This window comes from Varanus komodoensis, unplaced genomic scaffold (genome assembly GCF_004798865.1).
Source record: "Varanus komodoensis strain SLA01 unplaced genomic scaffold, ASM479886v1 scaffold16, whole genome shotgun sequence".
Lineage (NCBI taxonomy): Eukaryota > Metazoa > Chordata > Lepidosauria > Squamata > Varanidae > Varanus > Varanus komodoensis.
Genome location: NW_025335468.1, coordinates 21077413 through 21101509, shown reverse-complemented (window position 1 = coordinate 21101509; position 24097 = coordinate 21077413). Strand labels below are relative to the sequence as shown.

Here is a 24097-nt window from a genome sequence, read left to right as displayed (position 1 = left end):
CTACCCCAGCAAATACAATGCTGCAACCTTTGAACACCTGTGACAATTTTACAAGGCATATTGAGAACAAAATCACTCGCCTTCATATTGATGTTAACCCTGCTGTTGTAGCAGGTCTACATCACTTGTCCAATACATAATGTAGTCCATTCTTTGAGTGCAGTTTCAGCTTCTGCCAGGTGAGGATGTGAGCAAGTTGCTTGTAGCAGTTTGGTTTCCCATTTTTTGATCCTTTTCCATCATGGCTGATTAGCTGTAGATATTTGGATGAGTGCAGAAAGTGAACATATTGCATGAGCAGGTTCTCTCTGCTGTTTCAAAGGAGGCAGTGGTATGGCCACTCCTGAAAAAAAGAACCCTTCCTGATCCTGGAGGTTTAATCATTATTGCCTAGTGGCAAGTACTCTTATTGGGCATGAACCTTGAGAGGATGGGGTGACTCAACCACAGGTGTTCCTAGAGGATACTAATTAGACCCATTCCAGGCTGTGTTCCTTTTTTTGGTCATCCTTATTTTATTGTGAAAGGAATAGGAGGAGTGCTACTTTGTAACTTGATCTCTCAGTAGCTTTTGCTGACATTGACCATGGTATATTCCTGGATTTACTCTGTGAACTAGGAATTAGGAGTTGGGGATGCTGTTTTATGATGGTTTCAGTTCTGTGTTCAGGACAGGTTTCCAAGATGATGGGGGGGGGGGAAACCCCCCCCCCCCCGGGCCAACAGTCATGCTGTGAGGTGCCTCAAGATACCACTAAACATGCTGGTGACACCCAGCCCTATTTCTACATTAGATCTGAATCAGCAGAGACCATGCATGACCTGCATGACCCAAATTGGTGCTTGAAAACAGTGATAAGCTGCACAAAGGCCAGTGAGGTGGAACTGAATCCCAGTAGGATGGTGGGACTGTCTGGAGTCAGGAAACAACTAGCTCCGGGTAGGGTTTACATTTCAGGATTGAGCCTGAATGTATTGCTATCACTGAAGGCCTAAAGGAGCTTTTAGGCTAGTACTGCTTGCTACCAGCTCAAGTTGGAAGGTTAACTGTGCCTGTGCTTGGACACTGAACCATTCATGGGTTACTGTAATGAGGTCCATGTGGGGCTGCCCATAGGTCTGTTTGGAAGCTGCAGCTTGAATAGAATGCAGTGGTGGTTTACAAACTGATGGCTTATCATGCACTTATTATGCCATGCAAACAAATTCACACTGGCACCAATCTGTTTCCAAGCTGTTTATTCAGATTGGTAGTATTACCATAAAAAGCATACATACACAGGACCAGGTTACCACAGGGAACATCTCACTCTATGCACTTTCCCAGACCACTGTGATCTTCAGGGCAGGTCCTGTTGCATGTGCTGGAGCCAGGCCTGTGGAACATTATTGCAAGCCTCAATGCTAATGTGTTTTAGGCATTTACTGAAAACGTACCTTACTGAAAACGTCTTTTCCATTCCTCTAGTCTTGGTCTCTGTTTAACTCTATCTGTAATATGGTTTATTTATTCTGTTGTGTTGTATTCTTTTGTAATTTGGGATTTGTACAAACAAGAAGCAGTATACAACCATTGCTAATGGCAATAAAAATAATGAAGACAATTTTGCCTATGTGGCTCTTTGGTAAATTTGAGCTTACTTCTGAAGAGTAAAGATGTATGTGGGACAAATAAGATAAATCTGAAAGAGGATTGGACCTTGCTCCATTGCTTAAGAAAGATATATTCACTGTGTAAATGACCAAACAATGCAACTTGTTTATTAGGAAAAAAATGGTTATGTTAATTTTTACTCTTCCAAATAACCTCTTTGAACCAAGCACTGGCCTGAAGCTGCCACTCACTTTTTGCTTAAATCTTCATTAGCATGGGAAATAGGATACATCAACTTAAGATTCCTGCCTGACTTATGAGTTCCGTTTCCAAAATGAGGCACATTTTTCTAAAGCACTATGAACCAGAAGCCACAATCTCACATCACAGTATTGAGACTGAATGCCTATCCCTGTTTTTTCACAGAGGATGAATTAACACAAGGATGGCCAGCGGATGCTCAGGTTTCACTTGAAGATATGACCTGGAATCACAGTAAGATTATTTAGTGAATTGGTTTGTATATAAGCTGATGCATTAATGTAAGCATAAGAAAAATTCTGCTGGAACACCAGGGATCCATCTAGTCTAATAGTCTGTTTGCCAAAGTGGCCAGTCAGATGTGTGTGGGAAACATAGAAGCAGGATGTGAAGACAACAGCGTTCCCCTGCTGTTTGCATTCGCAGCTCAGGAATCATTATTCAGAGTTGTACTGCCTCAGAACCAAAAGGTTTCTGTTTATTTATAAGATCTATGCATAACTGTTAGCAATATCATATATAGCTTTACTTAACCCCACTTTAAAGGCATCAATGGGTGTAACTGCATCATAGGATAGCAAATTCCATAAGTTATTTTTTTAATTGTGTGAAGAAGTGTTCTATATCTGAAGAATTGTTTTCTGTTTTATATCTTGGTGATTAATTTTACTAGATAGCTATTGAGCAGGGCTGTACAGAAAGGAGATACTTAGAATTTTTGGACTTCCAACTCCTAGTGTTCTGGCCAGTGACCATGCTGGGATGGGCTTTTGTGAGTTGCAGTCCAAAACATCTGGAGATCAAGAGGAGACATTTTTCTCAATCCATACTATTAATAGTTTTATAAACCACTGTGCTGTCCTATGCCATTTCCCTTCTCATCTTTTTAAACCTAAATGTCTTAGGTGACCCTTGATCTGATAATCCTTCTTCTGCATCTTTTCCAGTTTTGCAATATCCTTCTGTACATTTTGAAATAGTACATCTGCACCACAGATGTATATAATTGCATAACAATACTAGGCTTTTTTCTAATCATCCATAGTGTGATATTTGTCTGACATGGTTTGAGATGTTGGTTGCTAGGCAATTTTCAGTTATATTTCATATTACTACAGTAGCTGCCTCTTGGTGAGTGCTGGGAGTTGTAATCATGCAAAGTGAAGCAAGAAGGAAGGCACAGGGAAGAAGGTACAAATACATTGCAGCCAACATATGCAAAAATGCTATTTTTTTCTGTGTAGCTGCATAGGAAAGCAATTCATAAGGATTTCTTCAGGCTTGTAGACCTCCCTTTTTGACTTTCAGATGTGGAATGTTCTGTATATTAAGCACATACAGAGTATCACTATATATACTAATTTCACCAAAGTATTTTTCTGTGCTTCTCAACATTAGAAGGAATATAAATACCACAGTGTTGAAGTACTAGTCCAGAAAAAAGCAACTATCTTGCTTTTATGGAAGAACTCCATTTTCTTAACATTTGTCTCTTGGTTTAGTTTTTCTTTTTAAAACCATGTATCAGATTGTAGCTTTGATCAGTTAATTCTGACAATGGTTTGTCCTTCTATGCTGATGATAGGTGTTCAGATAAAAGCTCACATATCCTCTATTTAAGTAGCATTTAGGAAGCATTTCAAAGGTTCAGGAGAAATCACTGAAGTTACTATATTTTGTTTCAACAGATGATAACTGTTATTCTCTTACATGCCGATGTGGCGGAAAATACAGTGTCTCCAAATTTGAAGCTGAACATGTTTCACTAGTATGCTGTGATACTTGTTCTCTACTTATCGAGATTCTTCAATGACCCAGCCATTTTCTTGACTCAAGCACACAGGAAATGTGGAAGATGTACCCACTTGAACAGTCTGCAAGATTCTGCTAGTAAATGTGGTTTAAAGTTAAGAACAAGGTTAGGACAGAAAAAGTGTTTTGAATCCATAGGAGCTCTTATGAAAATTCATGATCTGCTTTTTAGTTTGTTCTATCCATGTCCTAATGTATTCCTCGTTAGGTACTAAAGATAGAAACCAATGTCATGTGAATGGATCTCTATATAGTATGATTGCCTCTTCCATACAAAAGCCTCCCTGAGGAGACTTTGATGTGAGCAGGAAGGTCAAGGAATTATCCTGTTCCACTAATCCAAGCAGTGGATCCCACCCTTTATTTTCTGTTTATTTAAATAGTAACATACCTTCATGTAATTCCTGTATTCTGATAAAGTGATGCATTTCTTCTGATAATAGAAGAAATTATCTATTTATAATACCCCCTTTATCCCAGATGAAACTATTGCTGGGATGCAAACTCAACTGAAAAGTGGTTTAATTCAAGTGGAAGCACTTGAATTGGTTTATTAAAACCAATTTAATGCAGTCTGCAGTAGCTCGTTTTCTTAAACCTATTGGGAACTTTTTTACAAGGCCCTTCCCTAAGTCTAGCATGGGACAGGGAGCTTGATGGGTACCAAAAGTGTCTATGAGCATTGTGGTACCTCTGGCTCCACTTTGGAGACCTGGTGCTAAGATCCTCCTACTCCTTTTCAAGAGGGTTTGCAAATATATTCACAATAGATTGTATCATTTCCTGAGAGAAAATATTATCAAATGTTATTCATCCCCTTAAGAAATTCTGATAATCATCTTGCTATATGCAAGATTATTAAGTCCTATCTAAAAAGTATTGCTACTAATTCCATTACATATTATTATCAGCACAAACATGTGTGAATTCTGAGTGAAAAAAATAAACGCGATACATGGCTGACTCATGTCCGTAATAATTTTTGTGTTCTCTGTAATGTTATAAATGAAGGTATAAGGCCAGAATACTGTTAATGAAAGGAAATTGTCTCAATCATGTTATTTATTGCATAAAAATACATATCACTGATTTTTTAAAGGGCTAATAAAGTACTGAAAATAGATGACTGAGCATAATTTATTTAATCATTACAAATCCTGTGACTGTTGGGGCTTGCACGTAGAAATCCAAAATCAGTCAGAGGCCATAGCTGTAAAAATAAAATAAAACATTTAAATTATAGAGCATTAGTCCTATTTTCTGCTTTGCTTTTCTTCTATCTCTTCTCCATTCAGCTGAAGTGGGAAACTGTGAAACTGTGAATGCTGAAAGCAGGAATTTACAATTACACATAGCCTTAGATTTGACCATCTTAAACTTGCGATATGGGAAATGTTTTCTCCAATTAAAGATGTTTATGCAGTACCAGAGGCAAGGAATTTGTATAATATATGCAGTGAACCAAAACTTTAATTTCTCACCACTGCTAGTCAAAGGAATTGATCTGAAGTCATTGACATTCCTCTGCAAGCCAGATGATACTCAACCTACATAAGCTGGTTGGTGTGCGGGTATAACAAGAACCAAATGAACTAGAGGACACAAGAAATGCAATTTGAGAGCGAGCAGTGGTAAATTCTAATTGAACAAGCAACCTAATCCAGTCAGCATATATGCAGGGGTTGGTAAAGAGTTCAAATAGAAAGCTGCTGGTTTTCTAACAGAAAAAATGACATCACTAAAGTCTGCCTCCATATGGAAGGATTAAAAGATAGCATTAAGCCAATTTTTTTAAAGGAGCTCTAGCAAAATTAAAAACCTGTTATTCCAGCTTTTCAGGTAATCTGATGGAAACATTAAAATAGAAATATTAAATATTGGGGAACATCTGATCCTCCAAATGTTGGATGCCAATCATGCTATGCTGGTTAGGACTGATGGGCACTGCAGTCCAACAATGTATGGAAAGCTACGTGTTCGTCGTTCCTGATAAAGGGGAAAAAACATGCTGAAACATAAAAATAGCATGGCTTCTGCAAAGAAAGGTCAGATATTAATGTACTGTAGTGGAAGGGGTGCTATTTAAGTAAAAGCATATTCCACCCTAGCACAGAGCAAGTCACTGATTTCCCTTACCAGCCACATTACAGGAACCTGGAAAGCTGATCATGCTAAGATTTTCAGAGGAAGAAGAAAAGGGGGGCTATTCCAGGGGGTGGATTTACATGTCAAAGTTACCCATGCTGGCAATAAGCCACAGTGGGTCAGTCACATGGAACCCACTGTGCACTGACAGACATTTGGGCTTCCATGGGTTGTCCTCCCAGCCCCCCCCCCCCCATTTCTTCTTGGTCCTCCAGATGGTTGTCTCTTCCCACTGCAATTACTATTCCTTTTTGCTCATAATGGCTTTTTTCTTTCTCCCCTTTATTTTTTTTAGTGATTGTGAACAGCAGTCTCCTAACCAACAGTCGCTTCAAACTATACAAGATGGCACATCTTTTCACTTTAGTTTCCCCGTAACAGCAGTTAACCAGTCAAATCAACATAAAGCACTAAGCGATCTTTGCACACAAAAGGGATAGATGCCTCTTTTCCCACTTTGCAGCAAGATCCCACTTTCTCCAACTATTCACCCATTCCCAAGGTTCTAGGCATTTGGGAAGATTAAAAAAATTAACTTTCCCTGTATGCTTTCCTGTCCAAACCACCCTGTCTAACCTTGCCTCAATCCATTTTCAAAGAAACCCCTACCATTGACACCTGTCAGAAGCAAGTGTTACAGAAAAGCAGGTTTGTGCTTTGCTTTGTCAGCTTGTCCTTTGAGAAATGTAAGGAAAAGCACAATATTTTAAAATCCTATTGTTTCCAGGACAATGCCCAGGGTTGGTACCTGCTACATTTTGATAACGGATACCCCTGCTTGGACCTTGCACAGGTAAGGCTTCCAATTATCAGACCCACAAACAGTGCACTTCCACAGTTGCACAAGTCAGACTAAAGTATAAACTGTGAAAAGATTGCACACATTTGGGACACAGCTCCTTTGATGTGCCACCTGGTCACTTTGGAGAGGCTGTCTTTGGCAGAGGTAAGCATTATTTTATTTTATTTTGATGGATTGTTGCTCTTGATGAGCTCCTTGCTTGCCACTTCCCAAACCCAAGGTAATACCAGTTGCCTGGGGCCAGATATAGAACATCCCATCATGTGTTGAACAACCCCTAGAATAGTCCTTCTATTCTCAATGTAGCTACTTAGGAAAAAAAGGTTACCCTGTGCAAAGCTAAGTTTCAATGCCACAACAACCCACCCTACCCACAATAAGTTGTCATGTCAGCCAGGTCATTGACTGGGTTCAGGTAACACAACAAACCACATTCTGCATAGGGTTGAATGTTGGTTAGCACTGAACTGTGGGTTAAAACATGTTATTATGTTGCCTAAACAAGCCATGGTTTGTTAGCTGGGACATGATAATCCACAGTTCAACAACAACCCTTACTCAACCCTTGAGGGTGGGTTATTGTTACGTGGTTTGTGGGATCCAAGCTGATATCTTTGATAGTGATGTGAGTCATGCTTCTCCCTCCCAGTAGTAATAGTCTCACCAGCACTTCTTTGTCAATATCTTTATTTTACATGCAAGTCTCTGAACATACACAAAGTGAAACATTGAGCCCTCCCTGACATTCTTCCCTCAAAGCTTGCAAATTCTTTTGCATCTGTTCCTATGAGGAGGAGTGCTGTGAAACTGAGCATGCCTGTGCTCTTCCCTCAGAGACCTCAACTGGTTCTCCCTACAACTGTGATGACAGATTATCAGGTCCTTCTCAGGAGGTGGGGGCTCCCCATCCGACAGACTTCCCATCTCTAAATATCCCTCCTTGAGATGCTGTTGCTCTTCCCTATTCCCACATGCAGGTTGACTGGTCCTTCAGCTGCCCTTGAACTAATTTCTCCCATAGCAGACACAGGTGAGTATGCAGGGCCTTGGACTGCAGGGCCTTGGAACTGGGACTGCTTCAACAACCATCTCATCATCAGAGTATGAGCTGTCAGAACTGCCAGGATAGGCAGTCTCCCCTGCACACATCTCATCCTCGGATTCTGGGCTGTCAGTCCCACCAAAAAAACCTCTCGTGTGTGCCCCTGAGGTTTGCTAGAACATGCACACACAATAGATAGAATGCTATATTTGTCAGATATCTAACAAGTGCCTTGAACAGAAATATAGTTCTTGTTCATGGAATCATATCATACGTATGTGCTAAGCTGCCTCCTTTGGTTCATGCACCATCTCCATCGATAGACCAGCCCACTTCACTCTCAGAGTTTCATGGATCCCTGGAGCCACCTGCCTCCACTTCTGTGCTACCTCACCAACTGAGCTCTCCTGTAGCAGGGGTCCTCACATTTTTTCACCAGGGGGCCAGTTGAAAGGTGCCGGTGCTGGGCGTGGGCCAGAAAGGTGGTGCCAGTGGTGCACGTGGGCCGGCAAGGGGGTGGGGGCAGTGCAGGCGCGTGCACTGAGAGGGGGGCGGGGTGAGGGGAGGCGAGGTGGGCCCAGGCACGCATCGTGAGGCAGGCACAGAAGGCAGCAGCTTGCTTGCTTGGATATCGTTTTCTCCACGTGAGCAAACCGCTGCCTCCCCATGCGTGGGGCGAGGTGGGCGGGCGCGGGCGCAGCAGGTCCAAATGGGCATGGTGGGCCAGATCCGGCCCCTGGGCTACAGCTTGAGGACCCATGTCCTGTAGCATGTCTTTCCAATCCATCCTCACCAACAGACATCAAAAATTACAAGTCCAACAAGAAGAACCTCTCCATCAGTCCAGCCCAGTTCTTCCTCTCCAGATCCCCTTCTGGATGCCAGGGATCCCAATTCACCATCAGCAGACATGGGCAACTTTGCCAAAGAGATATGACAGATAGGCCATACCCTTGGCATCACAATACAGCTAAACCCAGGGAAGATATTGGATTTGATCTTCAAAGCCGTATGGACCAATCAATTAATGCCAATTGCCACCCCCTTCTGACCAAGCCTTATGCAGATGGTCCAGTAGTCCTGGAAGGCACCATCAGTGATGGTCCTGATGGTCCAGAAAAAATATATCATGTACGGGAGAAGGACACAACCTCATCACCCTGCAGATGCATCACACTGACCACTGGTCATGTCACCAGGATCAGCAGCCCAGTAGGCTCGCTGAGCAGGAGGAGTCTCAACATCCACGAGTGACAGATGGACTCACAGATCCATCTATTGCACATCATCTTCAGGACTTGGGAGACTCCTGTAGATCTCTGCCACTTGGGACAATGCTGTCTGCAATAGCTTCTGCCCTCAGGCAGGAGTTCACTAGGCTCTCTGATAGATGCGTTCCTTCTACACTGGATGGGGACACACACTCACCCCATCATGCATGAATAAATTCCATTCTAGACACAGCCTTGAAACCAGCAACCAGGAAAATCGTATGTGGCATAGTAGAAAGCTTTCTCCTTCTTTGCCAGCACCCTAGGTTTTGACCTCAGGAGCTACATGATCAAAAAGATCTTCCTCTACATGGTTGCACTATTTCAGCACTGATTAAAGGCATCATTTGCCCAAGTCCACTTAGTAGCCATTTCCTCCTTCCACAGCAAGATCCAGGCTTCATCAGCTTTTTTCCACGCAATGAGTAGGCACTTCTTAAAGGGACTAAAGAACACTTTCCCACCAACTTGACTGGGTTTTTTTCCGATTTATATCCTGCTTTTTTCCTACAAAGGGCTCAAGGAAGCTTGCATCATTCTCCTCCTCCATCTTATCCCCACAACAACAACCCTGTGAGGTAGGTTCAGTGCTCCAGTGTCCTCTGCTCTGCAAAAAGAGCTTCCATACCTTGTCTTTCATTGGGACAAGATGTTGTTGCATCCAGATCCTTCTCTCCCCCAAAGGTCGTATCTTCCTTTCATTTAAACTAGGATATTGTTTTGCCAGTGTTTTTTCCATCCTCGCCCAGCCCAGTAGAGTTTGCATTGCATACCCTGAACATGCATAGAGCGCTGGTGTTCTACCACTCCAGGACAGAATCTTTTCATCAGTCTCCAAAGCTTTAATTTGTTATGGAGGCAAGGAAAAGGGACAACTCCTGTCACCACAAAGTCTTTTGGCGTGGAAGGTGCTGACAGTTTCTTTGGCCTACAAACTGTCAGGGCTGCAACTCCTGATATACCCGAAAGAGCACTCAACTCGAGCAGTAGTGACTTCAACAGCATTGCATGCAGATCCCGCTACCGGACCTATGCAAGGCAGTGACCTAGTTGACACGATCCACCTTTGCAAAGCATTACCATCTCAATGTTCACACCAGGGCCAATTGCACGGGAGAGCAGTCCTTTCATCAGTACTCCAATTATGGCATCTACCCACCATTCAAGAATGGGTAAGCTTGCTAGTCACCCTAAGAGTGATGTGCAGAAACCACAAGGAAGAAAGGCAGGTTGCTTACCTGTAACTGTCGTTTTTTGAGTTGTCATCAGTGCATTCAAACAACCAACCCACCTACCCCACTGGGTGTTTTGAGTGACTCCGCAGTCTGTCCTTACGTGATTGTCTCCTTTACTGTGTTACTTTGCTAAATGTGAGGTCAGTAGTACAGATACTCTCTTGGTCCCAAGGCCACCAGGCAGTCTCATTTGGAAGTGAGGGCAATGGTGGGAGTGCCTCCACTTTATACGGATGCTGGGAGGGGTTCCCAATGAAGTTACAGAGAACAGCTTTGGCTTGCCCATAGCACCAGGCTATGGGTGCTTTTTGGCGACCTCTTTTGAAGTTGCGGGGCCTTTGCCCTTGCCACCAGTGCCGTCTTTCATGGTACACAGAGCATGCTCCCATATCTCCAGCTTGAGACGACCAGTCCTGTTTTTAAGAGCCTGCTTGGTGAAGGCCTGGCAGTGTGGGCACTTGTCCACACAATGCTCCTCTCAAAAGCAGAAGAGGCATAAAGAGTGGCCATCAGTGGAAAGCATCTTAACACCACATTCAGCACATTGTATGAAACGCCAGTTTGAGAGCCCTTGGGGCGGAAAAAAGGAAGACAGGATGTAAGTATAAGAGAGAAAGACAATAGAAGGGGGATTTGGTAAATCTTTGTGAGGGACAGAAGGAACGGCAGGGGGATTTCAAAAAAAGAAGGCCAGTAAACACGAGCAGAAAGATTGAAAAAAGGCAATCAGAAGATCAAACAGGGAGTAAGAAATATGAGAAAGGTTTTTATGAGGAAAACGCTGAAGTAATCGTATACCTAGAGATCCTGAGGCACTGCAAATGGCAGTCGAAAGTGAACTGAAAAAATGGCAGGAGCCCACCTATTTATGTAATAGGGAAGCAGAGGCAGGGTTCCCGGCATAAATTCTAGGCTTAGCTAGAGGACTCTTCCCAAACGTGGCACTGTGCGGACACAGCACCCATGTGTGGGATGCACAGAGACATGACGAAGAACACTCTTACCCATTGATTCTTCCAGCAACAGCCTTCACACAGGTACAAACCCTTATGTGTGAATGCACAGATGACCACTTGAAGAATGATAGTTACAGGTAAGCAACCTGCCTTTCCTCTCTAATACTACTGTTTCCAAATATCTCCCATGAAAAAAGGACACAGCCTAGGGTAAGTGGGATTTTTCTGTTGGTACTATTCCTATTGGTAGGGCTGGGTTTGTTTTTGGGTCGTCTCTGCTTAGGGTTTATACATCCTTAAACACAGTAGTCACTTGAGATCATGTTCTCTTGTAACATTTTAACACCCCAGTCACTGTGCTTCACTAGATAATGAAAACGCCTCATCAGGCTACTTTGGGCCCCAAGACTTATAAAAACTGTTAAATTAACACATTTTAGATTGCAAAGTATACCTTAAAGCAAATGCGTCCTTTTATCAATCCATATGGAACAGGGCCGTAACACCTGGAATCTGTAGAATTCCTGAGATTATCACCTTCTAACCAAACATGTCCTTTAGGTACCTAAAATCATCACAATTAAAGAAAAAATATGTAGTTGAAAGAAAACAAACTATTTCCCACTAATACAATCTGATTTGATCCTTCAATGTGCACATACAATGAACAAATCATTTTACACTTCCCTAAGTCAAAGGTAGATGTGGGGGGAGGGGGGATCCAAGTTTTCTGTTTTTTCACATGCTCTGAAAACACTAGTTTGCAACACACCAAAAAAAAAAAAAAATCCTCCAAATGAAGATGTAAGAGGTTAGGCCAATGTGACGGGGTCATTAATTTAATAGACTTCAAAAGAGGTCATTAGGATGTTGACTGAAAATCTGCCCTGCTGTCGCAGGAACAGCATGAACAGGGCAGCCACACACTCATCAACATCCTGGGGCCAGCACTAAGGCTAGACCTGTTAGTAGGCTTGTGATGAACTAAATGGTAATTGATTGTGACATCAATTACGAATAATCTCGTCATTTTATCAGAGAGCACTTGTCAAAGTTCTAATTAAGATCACAGTTCATTCTATGTGCAGGCAGGATCCACAACACATAATATTGCAATAATGACCATCTCAAACGGCCAAGTCTCTCCTTATAATTTGAAAATTAATGATGGTGACCTTATCATATGACAAAAACCTTTTATGGTCTATATGGACTGTGCTTGAGCTGTATTACATGCCATGGGTCCAGCCCTAAACTAGCTTTATGATATCTGAGACACAACAACACAACTGCAGTAGTAACTAGAAAACATGTCAGACTTGTATACAATTTTTTTAGTAAATAGCAGAACACAAAATATAAGGCATGTGAAATTCATACAAACAAAACCAAAGCATCTAAATCTTTTACAATTTGGGACTGGCTTCTTAAAATTAGGCAGGGAAATATGATGACAAAGGGTCCAGTCATAAGTATACTTTCTAGTGAGAAAGTTTCACTGAACAGAATTATTTTCAAGTAAGCATATATAGACAAATATGAACTGTAACAGCCAACATCTTCCTTCCACCTAGAACTTTTCTTTGGATGAAAGGGCATAATCCTATGCACATTTTGACTGAGGAAGGTCTCATAGATTCCAGTATTCCCAGCCAGCATGCCTAAATGTACAGAAGATTGCAGTTTTTAAAAAGACAATGGGGTGTATGAAATTTTAGGTTGGTGCTTAATCCAGGAATAGCCACTGCCCAACCATAAACCAAGGTACAGAGTTACATGCCTGTAGCCCCTGCCATCTTCCTTATCCACAGTGTTTTCATGCCCCACCTCTGATAAGGATTGTGGCAGAATTGAGTGGGGAAATGCCTCAGCGCAGACCTAGAGAACATTTTTCATTTTTTTAATGGTGAGCAAAGTCCCTTGATATTCAGATGATACCACTCTAATGGCAGAAAGTGAAGAGGAACTAAAGAGCCTCTTGATGCGGGTGAAGGAGGAGAGTGCAAAAGTTGGCTTGAAACTCAACATTAAGAAAACTAAGATCATGGCATCCAGGCCTCTCACTTCCTGGCAAATAGATGGGGAAGAAATGGAGGTAGTGACAGATTTTATTTTCCTGGGCTCCAAGATCACCACAGATGGGGGCTGCAAGCAAGAAATTAAAAGACGCTTGCTCCTGGGGAGGAAAGCTATGGCAAATCTAGACAGCATACTAAAAAGCAGAGACATTACTCTGCCAACAAAAGTACGTATAGTCAAGGCTATGGTTTTCCCAGTTGCAATGTATGGCTATGAAAGCTGGACCATAAGGAAGGCTGAGCCCCGAAAAATTGAGGCCTTTGAATTGTGGTTCTGGAGGAGACTCCTGCGAGTCCCTTGGACCATAAGGCAATCAAACCGGTCAGTCCTAGGGGTGATCAATCCTGACTGTTCTTTAGAAGGCCAGATCCTGAAGATGAAACTCAAATACTTTGGCCACCTAATGAGAAGGAAGGACTCCCTGGAGAAGAGCCTAATGCTGGGAACAATAGATGGCAAAAGAAGAAGGGGACAGCAGAGGATGAGGTGGCTAGATGGAGTCACTGAAGCAGTTGGTGTGAGCTTAAGTGGATTCCAGGGGATGGTGGAGGACAGGAAGGCCGGGAGGAATGTTGTCCATGGGGTCGTGATGGGTCGGACACGACTTAGCGACTAACAACAACAACAACAACAAAAGTCCCTTGAGGAAAACTACTGTGATAACTTCCAGCCTCCCACTTAAGAGTCCATAGATGCGTGCTTTCCTATAAGAACGCAATTAGATATCTGAGAGTTCTGTAACTGAAATACCCCATGTTTTTTCCTTCATACAAGCTGTGAGGGACTTCAGCTTCCTCACTGTAACCTAATTCTTCTGAACATACACCCCCAGCTAAGCATGACTGGAAAAACATGGGTACAGCCTACGTTACTGTGTGTTTTTTCCTCCCAGCAGCTTCAGAGTCGTGCTTTTCAGGGAGAAGACGTAGCAAGAGAATCTGAGAATCTGTGGCAAGACTTGAAAGCAGCTGTTCACTAATGGTCCCTTGTCCGACCTGACAGAGCTGAGCAGCCTTGCCATGAAGAATGGGGAAACACTGAAGGGATCCCGATGCAAAGATGATAGAGGCTTACGCAACAAGACTTGCAGCTCTACCTGCCGCCAGAGATTATTATAGCAAGAACTGACTGGAAGGCAGTGGCTGAACATTTAGGCAACCCACAACTAACAGTTTGTTTTTATTTACTGACCTTTTTGTACCACAATAAAAATAATTAGCAGCAATATTGAGTATCTTGTATGCATAACATGGTAATAATGCCAATTAAATCCAATTTGTAACAAAACAAAATATGGAAAAGTCAAAGGACTTGTGAATACTTTTGCAAGGCACTGTCAACTGCAGTATTGTACCTACTTATTTGGTAATAGATATTGCTGAATTCAAAGGGGCTTATTTCTGAATGGCCATGTACAAGATTGTGCTATTTAGACACCAGCAATTTAGTTGTGATTTTTGAAACTAAGTCATCTCATTGTTAAATTGCTTTAAGTTTTCACACACACACACACACACACACACACACACACACGTAAAGAGCTTTATAGAAAACAAAGAAATCTGTTGACCCAAATGAGAAGTCTCAAAAAGACCATCATAATTCTATGACAAGTCAGAATTTAAGCCTTCTAAGCATATACTGCACTTTTAGCAAAGTGTCTGTTTACAGTGGCTACAGCACTTTCTAACAGGAACACACACACACACACACACACACGTGTCCCAGTGTCTGCAGGCGTTCCAGTGGTTATGCCTCTGTGGCTATATCAGTGAGGACAAAATTAGAGAACACTCATTACAGGAGTGGTGAGATGGTTATCAACAAGGGTATTACAGTAACCCCCTTCCAGCAAAATTTGACATCAGGGTCCAAAAGCCAAATAGTATTCTACTTTCTGTCCACTTTCTAGGACAGAAAGTGAAGCTGAGTATATCCTTGTCAAGAATCCGTCTCCTTCATATTACATTAAGAGCAAGTATCAGATTAGCTTCTTGTGATTGCATGAGAAAAGTAATTATTAATTAGCAGCAATGTTCTACATGGAACCTGAAGCTCCAGCTATTAGCGTCTCCCATATCATCAGCAGAAAAATCCAAGTAACAACTAGTTCTTATTATCACCATTGATGTTCATCATCTACAGACCTCTTTTCTCCTAGGAACACACTGTCTCTCTTTTAGGATGAGTTTCTGCCACAAACATTTGAGGCACAGACCCCAAAACCTTGGTCTGTAGAGACATACCCAACTTTCTCCCTCGTTTTCTCTAGCAAGGTTGGCTTATGCAAGCACACTACTAGTTATACTCCAAGGTTTGAGAGAATAAGGGATTTTTAAAGCAGCTTGCATGTCTCAGTTAAATGAGAACTGATGTGAGAGCACACCTCTATGTACAGGTGTGTGACCATATACCTCCAGATTACAGCAATAGGAGGCACTTTGACCTCACCAGGAACAGATGAGCATTACGGTATGGGTACACTTGGTAATGCATTACTGAGCAGAACCAGCAGTCCAGGCCTTTCAAGCCAAGGGTAATTCTGTGGCCCATTCTCACACTGGGCAGTTACCTAATGAAATACTATTGATAACCTAACTTATGTGACTCCAGTGTTAACCTCTACAGTGACACTAACAGCATTTGTTGACATGATGGGTGTTGAAAAAGCCATCACATGGCATTATGCTATGGGTTATTTATGCTAAAGCCACATAGTTCGTGTTAGTGGCATTGTTTCATTGGACATCACCCATTACTTTCAGAGCGGCAGAAGCTGCTGCTCTTGTCCTCCACTACTCAAGCAAGGTCAGAGGACCAGGGCCATGAGTCCATCTTCCCAATGGCAGCATCATCCTTCCTAGAAACAGAAGCAATATTGGCATTCTTGTATAGCAACATATTACAGCAGATTCCATAATTTCAAATATAATGTCAGAAGGGGACAGGTACCTTAGCAGGGTCTCTCCCACTATACTGGGCCTGAAAAAGGACTAGCTAAAATTCCCTCAGTAGAGCACCAATTCATTCAATGTTTTGTAAAACCTTACAATTTTGTTTTTATTTGCTAAAGTGCCATTTTGGCTTTGCTTTATATTGTTTGGATACACAAACACAGAAGACATAAATTATAAAACTATTCAAGGCCCTGGTAGAACTATAAAGCCCCACAAGAAGAGCAATTGCTATTTTCCCTTATGTCATTTAAATATGACAATGAAGAATTTTGTTTCAGCACATATTTTTGTTTCGTTCAAAATAGTCTGCCACTCCTTGTTCCTCAAAGGGTCGCCAATATATGTTAACATCTCAAATATCATAGGCATTTGCTCTCCTTCCAGAGTTTAAAAAGGATCTGTCTTTGCTCCTCTGTTATCTCCCATTTCAGAGGCTTCTTTCTTGAGCCTTGATAGGAAGTAGTCATGCCACTGGACAAAAGAATGAAGTCAAAGAGTTCCCATCTATTCCCAGTGAGGCCGAGGTGCCTCTTGCACTGGTACAAGCTACAAGTGTAATTGCTTCATTGCCTGAGGGTATTCATCTTACAAAAGAAGCTTTTGTGAATAAACCACAGGTGTTACCTTTCTTGATTAAAGTGAAATATGATAAAAGAATCTGCAATAATCAAGTAACAAATTTACCAGGTACTAATGAAATGTATATATCTGATTACTTAAACTGCATCTAATTAAGTATATATAAACTGAAGTGTAAGCACTAAAAAAAGTAACAGTTTTTCCTGCATGTTTCATATTACATAGATGCAGCTATGTTTTACTGAACTCTTAAACTTACTCAGAGCCTATTTTTATTTTTCTTAAAAAAAAAAGCTTCTAGGCTGACTTTTGGGGTAAACAGTGCCTGTTATATATCATAACAAGCCCCCATGGGATAATAAAACCTCCAGGCTGCATGATGGCCACCATTTTGAATATTCAAGACCTGGCTGGCAGTGGCTATGGCGTGATGTCATGTGAACCTGGATGGAAGGGGTTATGTGAGGATTAAAGCACAAAAACCTTACCATGGATTATGTGTGGATTAATCAATATGGCAAGGCATTCGATTTTGTTCTCTATTAATACATTCCTCTGTGTGGCTTTCAGGGAAAAAAACAAATAATGAATGTAAAGAGCTTATAATATTTTTCTTCCTTGCTTGGTAATATTATACAACAGACGAATGTATGATAGCCTTTTGACTTAGAAAAACAATCAGGAGCTCAAAAATTTGGCTTTGTTTACTAGATGCCAACTTTGTCACTAGTACCCTCCCCCAATTCCTGTACTGAGGTTTTTAAAAAGTAAAAAATACACAACTTTTCTAAATCCCAGTGGAAAGTAAGGGAAGCATTATTCACTTATCCAGTCCTCTTTAGGCTGTAAAGAACCTGGGGAAATGATTTTTGAGCTCGGGGAAATAGGTGATTAAAGTTAGTGATCCTAATTCATCAGTTTTGTCAACAGATAAATAGCTTACCCTTTCTCACTGTACAGCATAGAAATGAAACAAGAACAAATTACTCACAAAGGGAGTGACCAATCTCTTCCTTCATCAGTGATAGTGTCTGCAGCCAGTCCCCTCTTCCCCACTGACTGGCTGCTTCCTGATGATCACCTGAGGTGAACAGCAAGAAACAGAAGGGAAAAAGACTGTAGAGGGGCCAAGCTGGCTAGATGGGGAGATCTTTTGGACTGGAGGTTACCCACCCGTAGCATGAAGGCTAGAGCCTTCTCTTACTACTGTCCCTCAGCAACTTGGGATTTAGTGTCATGCTGCCTCTGAAGCTTATTAAATTATGTCTGCATGTACAAGTTTGGAGGCATCCACCTACCTGTAATTAATTCTAGACAGTAAATACAGTCAAACAAAAAGGTGTTACTTTAAACAAAGTAATTGTGGGAGGAACATTCAGGCATTCATAATGGCTCACTGTTCACAGATAACCACCACTCACAGTTGTCTCCACTCCAAAATGGTAACTCTATTTTGCAAATCAGACTCTTCACACACCTTAAACATACAGATTCCAGAGGGAATCACATTAAACAAAAGGATATCCACCTGTGTGGAGCAAGTATTAAAGCTCAAGCGTGTATGTAACAAGCTGCGAAATATAGCCTGTTCCCAGTTGTGCAGACACAAGGCACTAAATCTTCAGGCTGTGTTAGCTTTAGAGATAGCTGCAGGATGAAGGGGGAAGGCCATCTCCTCAGTTAACTTCACTTTAGCACAAAGTAAACATTTTTTTCGCAACATCAGCTGTAGTCAGGGCATTAGCAATATGCAGTAATTGATTTCAGTAGAGTGTTGCTGAGAAATAGACTTGTATCTCAGCTTTTTATCACAATGACTCACAAAAAGCAGGTTCCTTATTTACAGGCCCTATCTGTATTAAGTGACATTACTAGACCCTTCTTCTGTTCAAGTGACACAAGGGATTAGTCTATCAGTGCCTTATGATATATAAACTGGTTTATTACCATTTTCCTGCTTGCCTTTTCAGTTTGTAAATAGTAACTGTACCAGCTGAACATATGGTAAACAGAATATAATGTACACATTATTAAAGCACATGCAAATACAACAGCACAATATTCATGAGTTGGTGTATCATTCTAAACCTGAGTTGTGATCAAGGCACCTAATAACATGACAGAAGTGTTCCCAATTTTGCCATCAAGACATTTTTTAAGTCAACTCTACTAATGTGAAGATATAAATCTATAAAACAGAATAACATTAAATTAAATTAACATTTCTCTCCACCAGTAACTACTCCTCCTCTCTTGAACATGGGCCTATAAATAGTTTAAAGGATATGAGAAAAAAGGCAGTTCTGTAACAATGTATTTTGGAAACTGAAATATTTCTGCTAGAGAAGAAAGAGGCAGGTCCTCTTGAACGTAACTTTACAAATAGGTCTGTATTATATAATCACAGGTATAAAAAACAAGAGTGGTCTAAGCTATACTACTGCTACAATGATGAGAAAACAAATGTATTATTAAGGTAGGATAGGTAGACCAGCAAGAGCAAGTCACAAGGACTGGATTTGATTGTTTGTTTTCACAAGATTTATATAATTGTGGTTCTCCATAAAAATCTTGTGTCTAATATCCAGACACAAGCATAATGACTCTTATCTCCCTTCCAGAGTAGTAAGGGAAACTTCAGTTCTGATCATCATTTAGTTAGTGAAGGGAAATACGTAGTACCTGGTGAGCAAGGAAGATCCTCTTCTCACATTCTCACCCTGCCTAGTACTGATAGATATCACTAAACAACCCTCACAGTGGGACTATTCAGGTGACATGATCGGTGAAGCTATGGCCTTTGTGGGGTACATATGACTGCCAGTTTGATTATACAACCACTGTTTAGATGTTGTCTTCTGCTAACCCAGCAATTGTGAGTAATACAAGAGTTGTTTGACCACAAACCCTGCATAAACAAGAAGTTAAAGAAGCTTTGCGTAAGTTATCGTTTGTTCTGGGCTATGCAAGCATTGTTTGACTCTCACATTATCCTCACTCACTAAGTTCACACAACAGGACAATCTGAGACAATCCATGGTGTGGCATCTGAACATGCTCAATGTCTCTATAGGTTGTAGAAGATAATGGCCACAGACCATCCACCTACAGATGTGTCAGGTGTGGAGTACTATTTGCTGGTTGCCAGGTTCTTGTTCCTTGTCCTGTGTACATATGACAACCCTTATCTACGTACTGCTTGTATCTGTATCTGGATCTTGTACCAGGATAGAGGTAAGAGAATATAGATCCATTAACCTTATTGCTTGTTATTTTATTGTTTTCAAATAATAACTAAGAGAAACAATGCTAATAAAAAGCAAACAAGCCAGATTCTTATTTCTCAAATATTCTCAACTACCCCATTCCCCTACCTAACACATCACTTCCTGAGGCATTTACTGGTTCTGTATATCTGCCCCACATAATGTTCAGTAAGACAAAGTGCATTATTGTTTTATAAAATGCATATAAAAACTTTAAATAAATAATGTACTAAATAGGATGTTGGGACTTCCAATTTCACAAGCTGTGTCAAAGCTACAATAAAAACCAAAACTAAGATCAGGCAGGTGAATGTTACAAACTGTATCACCCTCTCAATCAGCTGTTACTATCTAATTTCTTCCCTACAGTTTCTGAAAAAAAAGATATAAACATAAATTATACATTTGAATCCCAGTTTAAAAATCACCTCCACTGATTCCCATTACACCGATTTTTGTTCTCATTACCTGCAGTTTAAACAAACCTCAGATCCCAGGCATGGACGACATGTAAAAAACATTATCTGGTTCAAAATCAGAAGAGTAAGCTTTCAAGTTTCTCATAGTACAAAAGAGGAAGAGTGGGGAAGTGGGGCTAAAGATAAATCCAAGGTGAAGCTGAGACTGATTATACAAAGCAACAGATCTATCTGGTCATACAATGCTGCAAGTGGTCTAACTAAGGAGAGAGGAAGTCCAGGCCTGAAAACATGGGATAGGCACTGCAGCAGAGAAGGAGAGAACTAGGAAGGATCATGCAGAATGGATTGTGATTAAGGCAAATGGCAGGTGATTTCTGCAGCTCATCAGAGGGTCGGTCTGAGCTGGATCCTACATTCAAAGCTGCATGCTGGACATCCAAAATCAAGAGCAGTTCTATACTCCCAAATGGGAGCACAAAGGGTAACAACTTTGAGTGGCCTCATAATGGAGTAAAATACAGGTGCCCATAGCTTGACTCTTGGAATACAAGGAAACCTTCATTTGTATTCCTGCCTATTTGACTTAGTTATAATGGTTGACCCACCATTACAAAAGCCACATTTCCAAGACTGTTAGACAGATGCTGTTATACTCAGGAAACCTCTGGTGGAAAATATATCTGAAAAGGTTTTCAAGATACCCTGAAAAGCTTAGGAACTTTTGCTGGGATCTAATGCATTCTTCTCCAGAGGGGAACTCTTGCCAGCCTTAGATTCACCCAGACACACAACATAATTAGAAAGCAAAAGGAAAGTTTATTCAAAAGGAAATACAGCAGGACCCCCACATCCACTGCTCAGTTACCACAGTTTTACTTAATCACTGTTGACCTTGGTCCAAAAAAGAAGTCGTAAAGCGAAAGAGAAGTCATAAGGTGCTGTAAACTGGCAAAGAGAAGTCATAAAGTGAAATTTCTCAATTTAATAGGGAAATAAAAAAAATGTATGCTGAGTTTGTTAGGATGTATGGTAAGAAGGAATCTTCTATGTGTGGAAAAATGTGAGAAATTAATTGTGTATTTGCAGTATACAGTGTTTGCTACTATCCAAAGTTTCAGGTATCCACCACGGATATGGCTGTCCTGCTGTACAGAACAGAAACAAACACTCTTAACCCAATGTAGTCTAGGCAGCAAATATTCCTACTGCATCCCAATCTTGTTCTAAGTTTCCAAAGAGGTAAAGAACCTCCAATCTAATAGCCTTATTCAAAAAGAGAAGCCAACAAAGAGAGAGGCCAAGGCTACTCCTTGTCTGCTGGCTGACCTGTGTAATAGACTCTTCGAAAGCATTCCCTTCTGTAGGCAGAAGGGATGCAAATATTCTATGTTCCAGACTAGATGCCAGGTGTTCAGAGCTTGCCATTTCCATTTTCTAAGCCCCTGAATCTTATACTCTTTCTCCCCGTAATTGCTTCCATGGGAACAGAAGGGTTCACATTGTTTCTCAGACATAGTGTCCAGTGTCCTTTCCCTCACCTCTTGGTGACTTATTGTGCCCACTCGGGACAATGGTAGCCTTTCCTTGTGGGGTCATTTTTCCTAATCTCTTCAAGGGAAGGTCTCTTCAGCTTATGACTAATCTTCATAAGAATTCCATAATTCATTCTTATTCACACTGGCTAGCCCAGGTCATCAGGTCACTCCTCCTGAACTCAGGTTTTGTGGCACTGCCTCTTGGCCTGGGATCCTGCCCTTGTGGTGTCTGGCATACAGGCAATATTGATATTAATTATATACAGGGGAGAGGCCCTGCTCCGAGAACCCGCCCTGAAGGAGGTAAAAAGGACATCTACTCGGAGTAGGGCCTTCTCTGCGGTTGCGCCGATTATGGAATGCGCTCCCCTGAGAGCTTCCCCTGGCACCGAGTTTATACTCTTTACGGCGCCAGGTCAAAACCTTTTTATTCAATCGTTATTTTAAAAAATAGTATTTTAATGTTTAACAGTTGCTTTTTATTTAATTTATTTTTATTGTTTATATGTCATTGATTATATTGTTATAGATTGTTTTATTGTATTTTGATTTTAATTATTGTAAGCCATCCGGAGATGCTATGCATAAGGGACGGCATATAAAAGTTTTAAATGAAATAATAAATAAATACACAGCTTACTCAGAACACTGTATTTTCAGAAAGCCACTCCCATTTTGATATGTCTTTCCTGAATTTGTTTAATCAGAATCAAACAATGTGCACGTGTCTTCTAAAGCAGAATTCTCTGGAATCACTGTATTTTGTCACAATGGAAAAGAATTGTCACAATGTTGGTGTAAAACCTTAATGCATTATAAATTTTCGCAAATGAAATGCGCACATCAGTGTTAACCCTGCCACATTAACACTGCACATCTTATCCTCTTTAATCCTGTAATGAATATGAGACTAAAAGCAATACTCCTGTGTGTCGTAAGGCCTTACATGATTATCCCTACAACAAAGGATTGTCATGTCAAACATGGCATTATTATGATTTAGTCCAGGGATCAAACAAGATGAAGTAGATTATATGAGCAGAAAAATGTATTCAGTCTAATTGTTGAAAAAAGAATCCACAGAAAGAGATTTATGTATTAAAAATTGAACATCTTTGATACTGAAGACTTTTTAAATCTAAGCATTTGTTGTCACATAAATGAAAAAGGCAACCATTTACAAATGGGATCTTTGGGCCATCCATTTCCATGAGCTCTGAGACAGTTTCCATATATTCAGACACATGCAACCACAAAAACCAAACTAAGATCAGGAAGATGAAATATTGAGCAAATCCAATTTTCCTTCTACTGATTACCCCTGACCTATTCCTGTTTGGTATCTTTCCCCTTCCCTTTCTCCACTCCAACTACACTCTCTGAAAAAGTAAAATATATAAGTTATTTGTTCATGTCCAGCTGGAACCATGATATCCCATTACAAATAAGTTTGAAAGTTTTCATTTCTGATTTTAAACAAACCAGTGTTTTCTAATAAGATCTGAACTTGTTACTAAGGTTCACTTAACTAATGAGAACAAACCAGTATCTAATTGTAGTTTCTTTTCCAAAACAAGCCTAGACTAGAAACCACAGTTTGAACAGATAATAGTTCCCCATATCTGTATGTTAGAAGAAATCAGTGACTACTTTAAAATCAGAAGCAAGTGACCAGTTACCCCTCTGGTGTATAAAAGAAAGAGAGGTAAGTACACAAGCTATATGATCACATAGTGTGAAACCATGGACTGCCATTGTATCTGAAATGGACCTAAGGGCATTTTTCAAAAAACAACTTCTACCTATATTACTACTCCCTTGCACTATGGAGGATTTACACTATAAACAGGCAATGTAAAACAGACAAGATCACATATACTTAGCTACTACAATGGGGCTTGGAATTCTACCTTCTTGCACCCTTATGTTTGACCTTGTAAGTGTGCATTGGGTGGCGATGCAACACAGTTTGAGTATGAGCCTCTTATAAAACCTTGCTTATTCTTGACTTTGTTGCCTTGGTACCCCTGGCATTTCCTGATTCAGGCATCATACACAACCAGTTTTATTGAGCCTAAAATAGTAATGTCTACACCAGTAGCTGCAGTATGGAGATAACCTTAAAAATGAAACTTCTTTGA

At 40.8% G+C, this 24097-nt stretch overlaps 2 protein-coding genes across 5 annotated transcripts in view; one reads left to right on the top strand and one right to left on the bottom strand.

The window, feature by feature from the left end:
* DNAJC24 (DnaJ heat shock protein family (Hsp40) member C24) overlaps positions 1-4790 on the top strand; it is a 49138-nt gene extending 44348 nt beyond the window's left edge. Inside the window, exons 4-5 of the mRNA XM_044425794.1 lie at positions 2021-2089; positions 3544-4790. Of these exons, the coding sequence (XP_044281729.1) occupies positions 2021-2089; positions 3544-3668 (194 nt within the window). The 3' untranslated portion in view covers positions 3669-4790. The remainder of the gene's footprint in view (positions 1-2020; positions 2090-3543) is intronic.
* The window catches only part of IMMP1L (inner mitochondrial membrane peptidase subunit 1), a 50354-nt gene continuing 31043 nt past the window's right edge, over positions 4787-24097 (bottom strand). For all 4 annotated transcript variants that reach the window (XM_044425792.1, XM_044425791.1, XM_044425793.1 and 1 more), the window contains 2 exons: positions 11573-11683; positions 4787-4877 (listed from right to left, as the gene is read on the bottom strand). In XM_044425792.1, the coding sequence (XP_044281727.1) occupies positions 4809-4877; positions 11573-11683 (180 nt within the window). In that variant the 3' untranslated portion in view covers positions 4787-4808. The remainder of the gene's footprint in view (positions 4878-11572; positions 11684-24097) is intronic.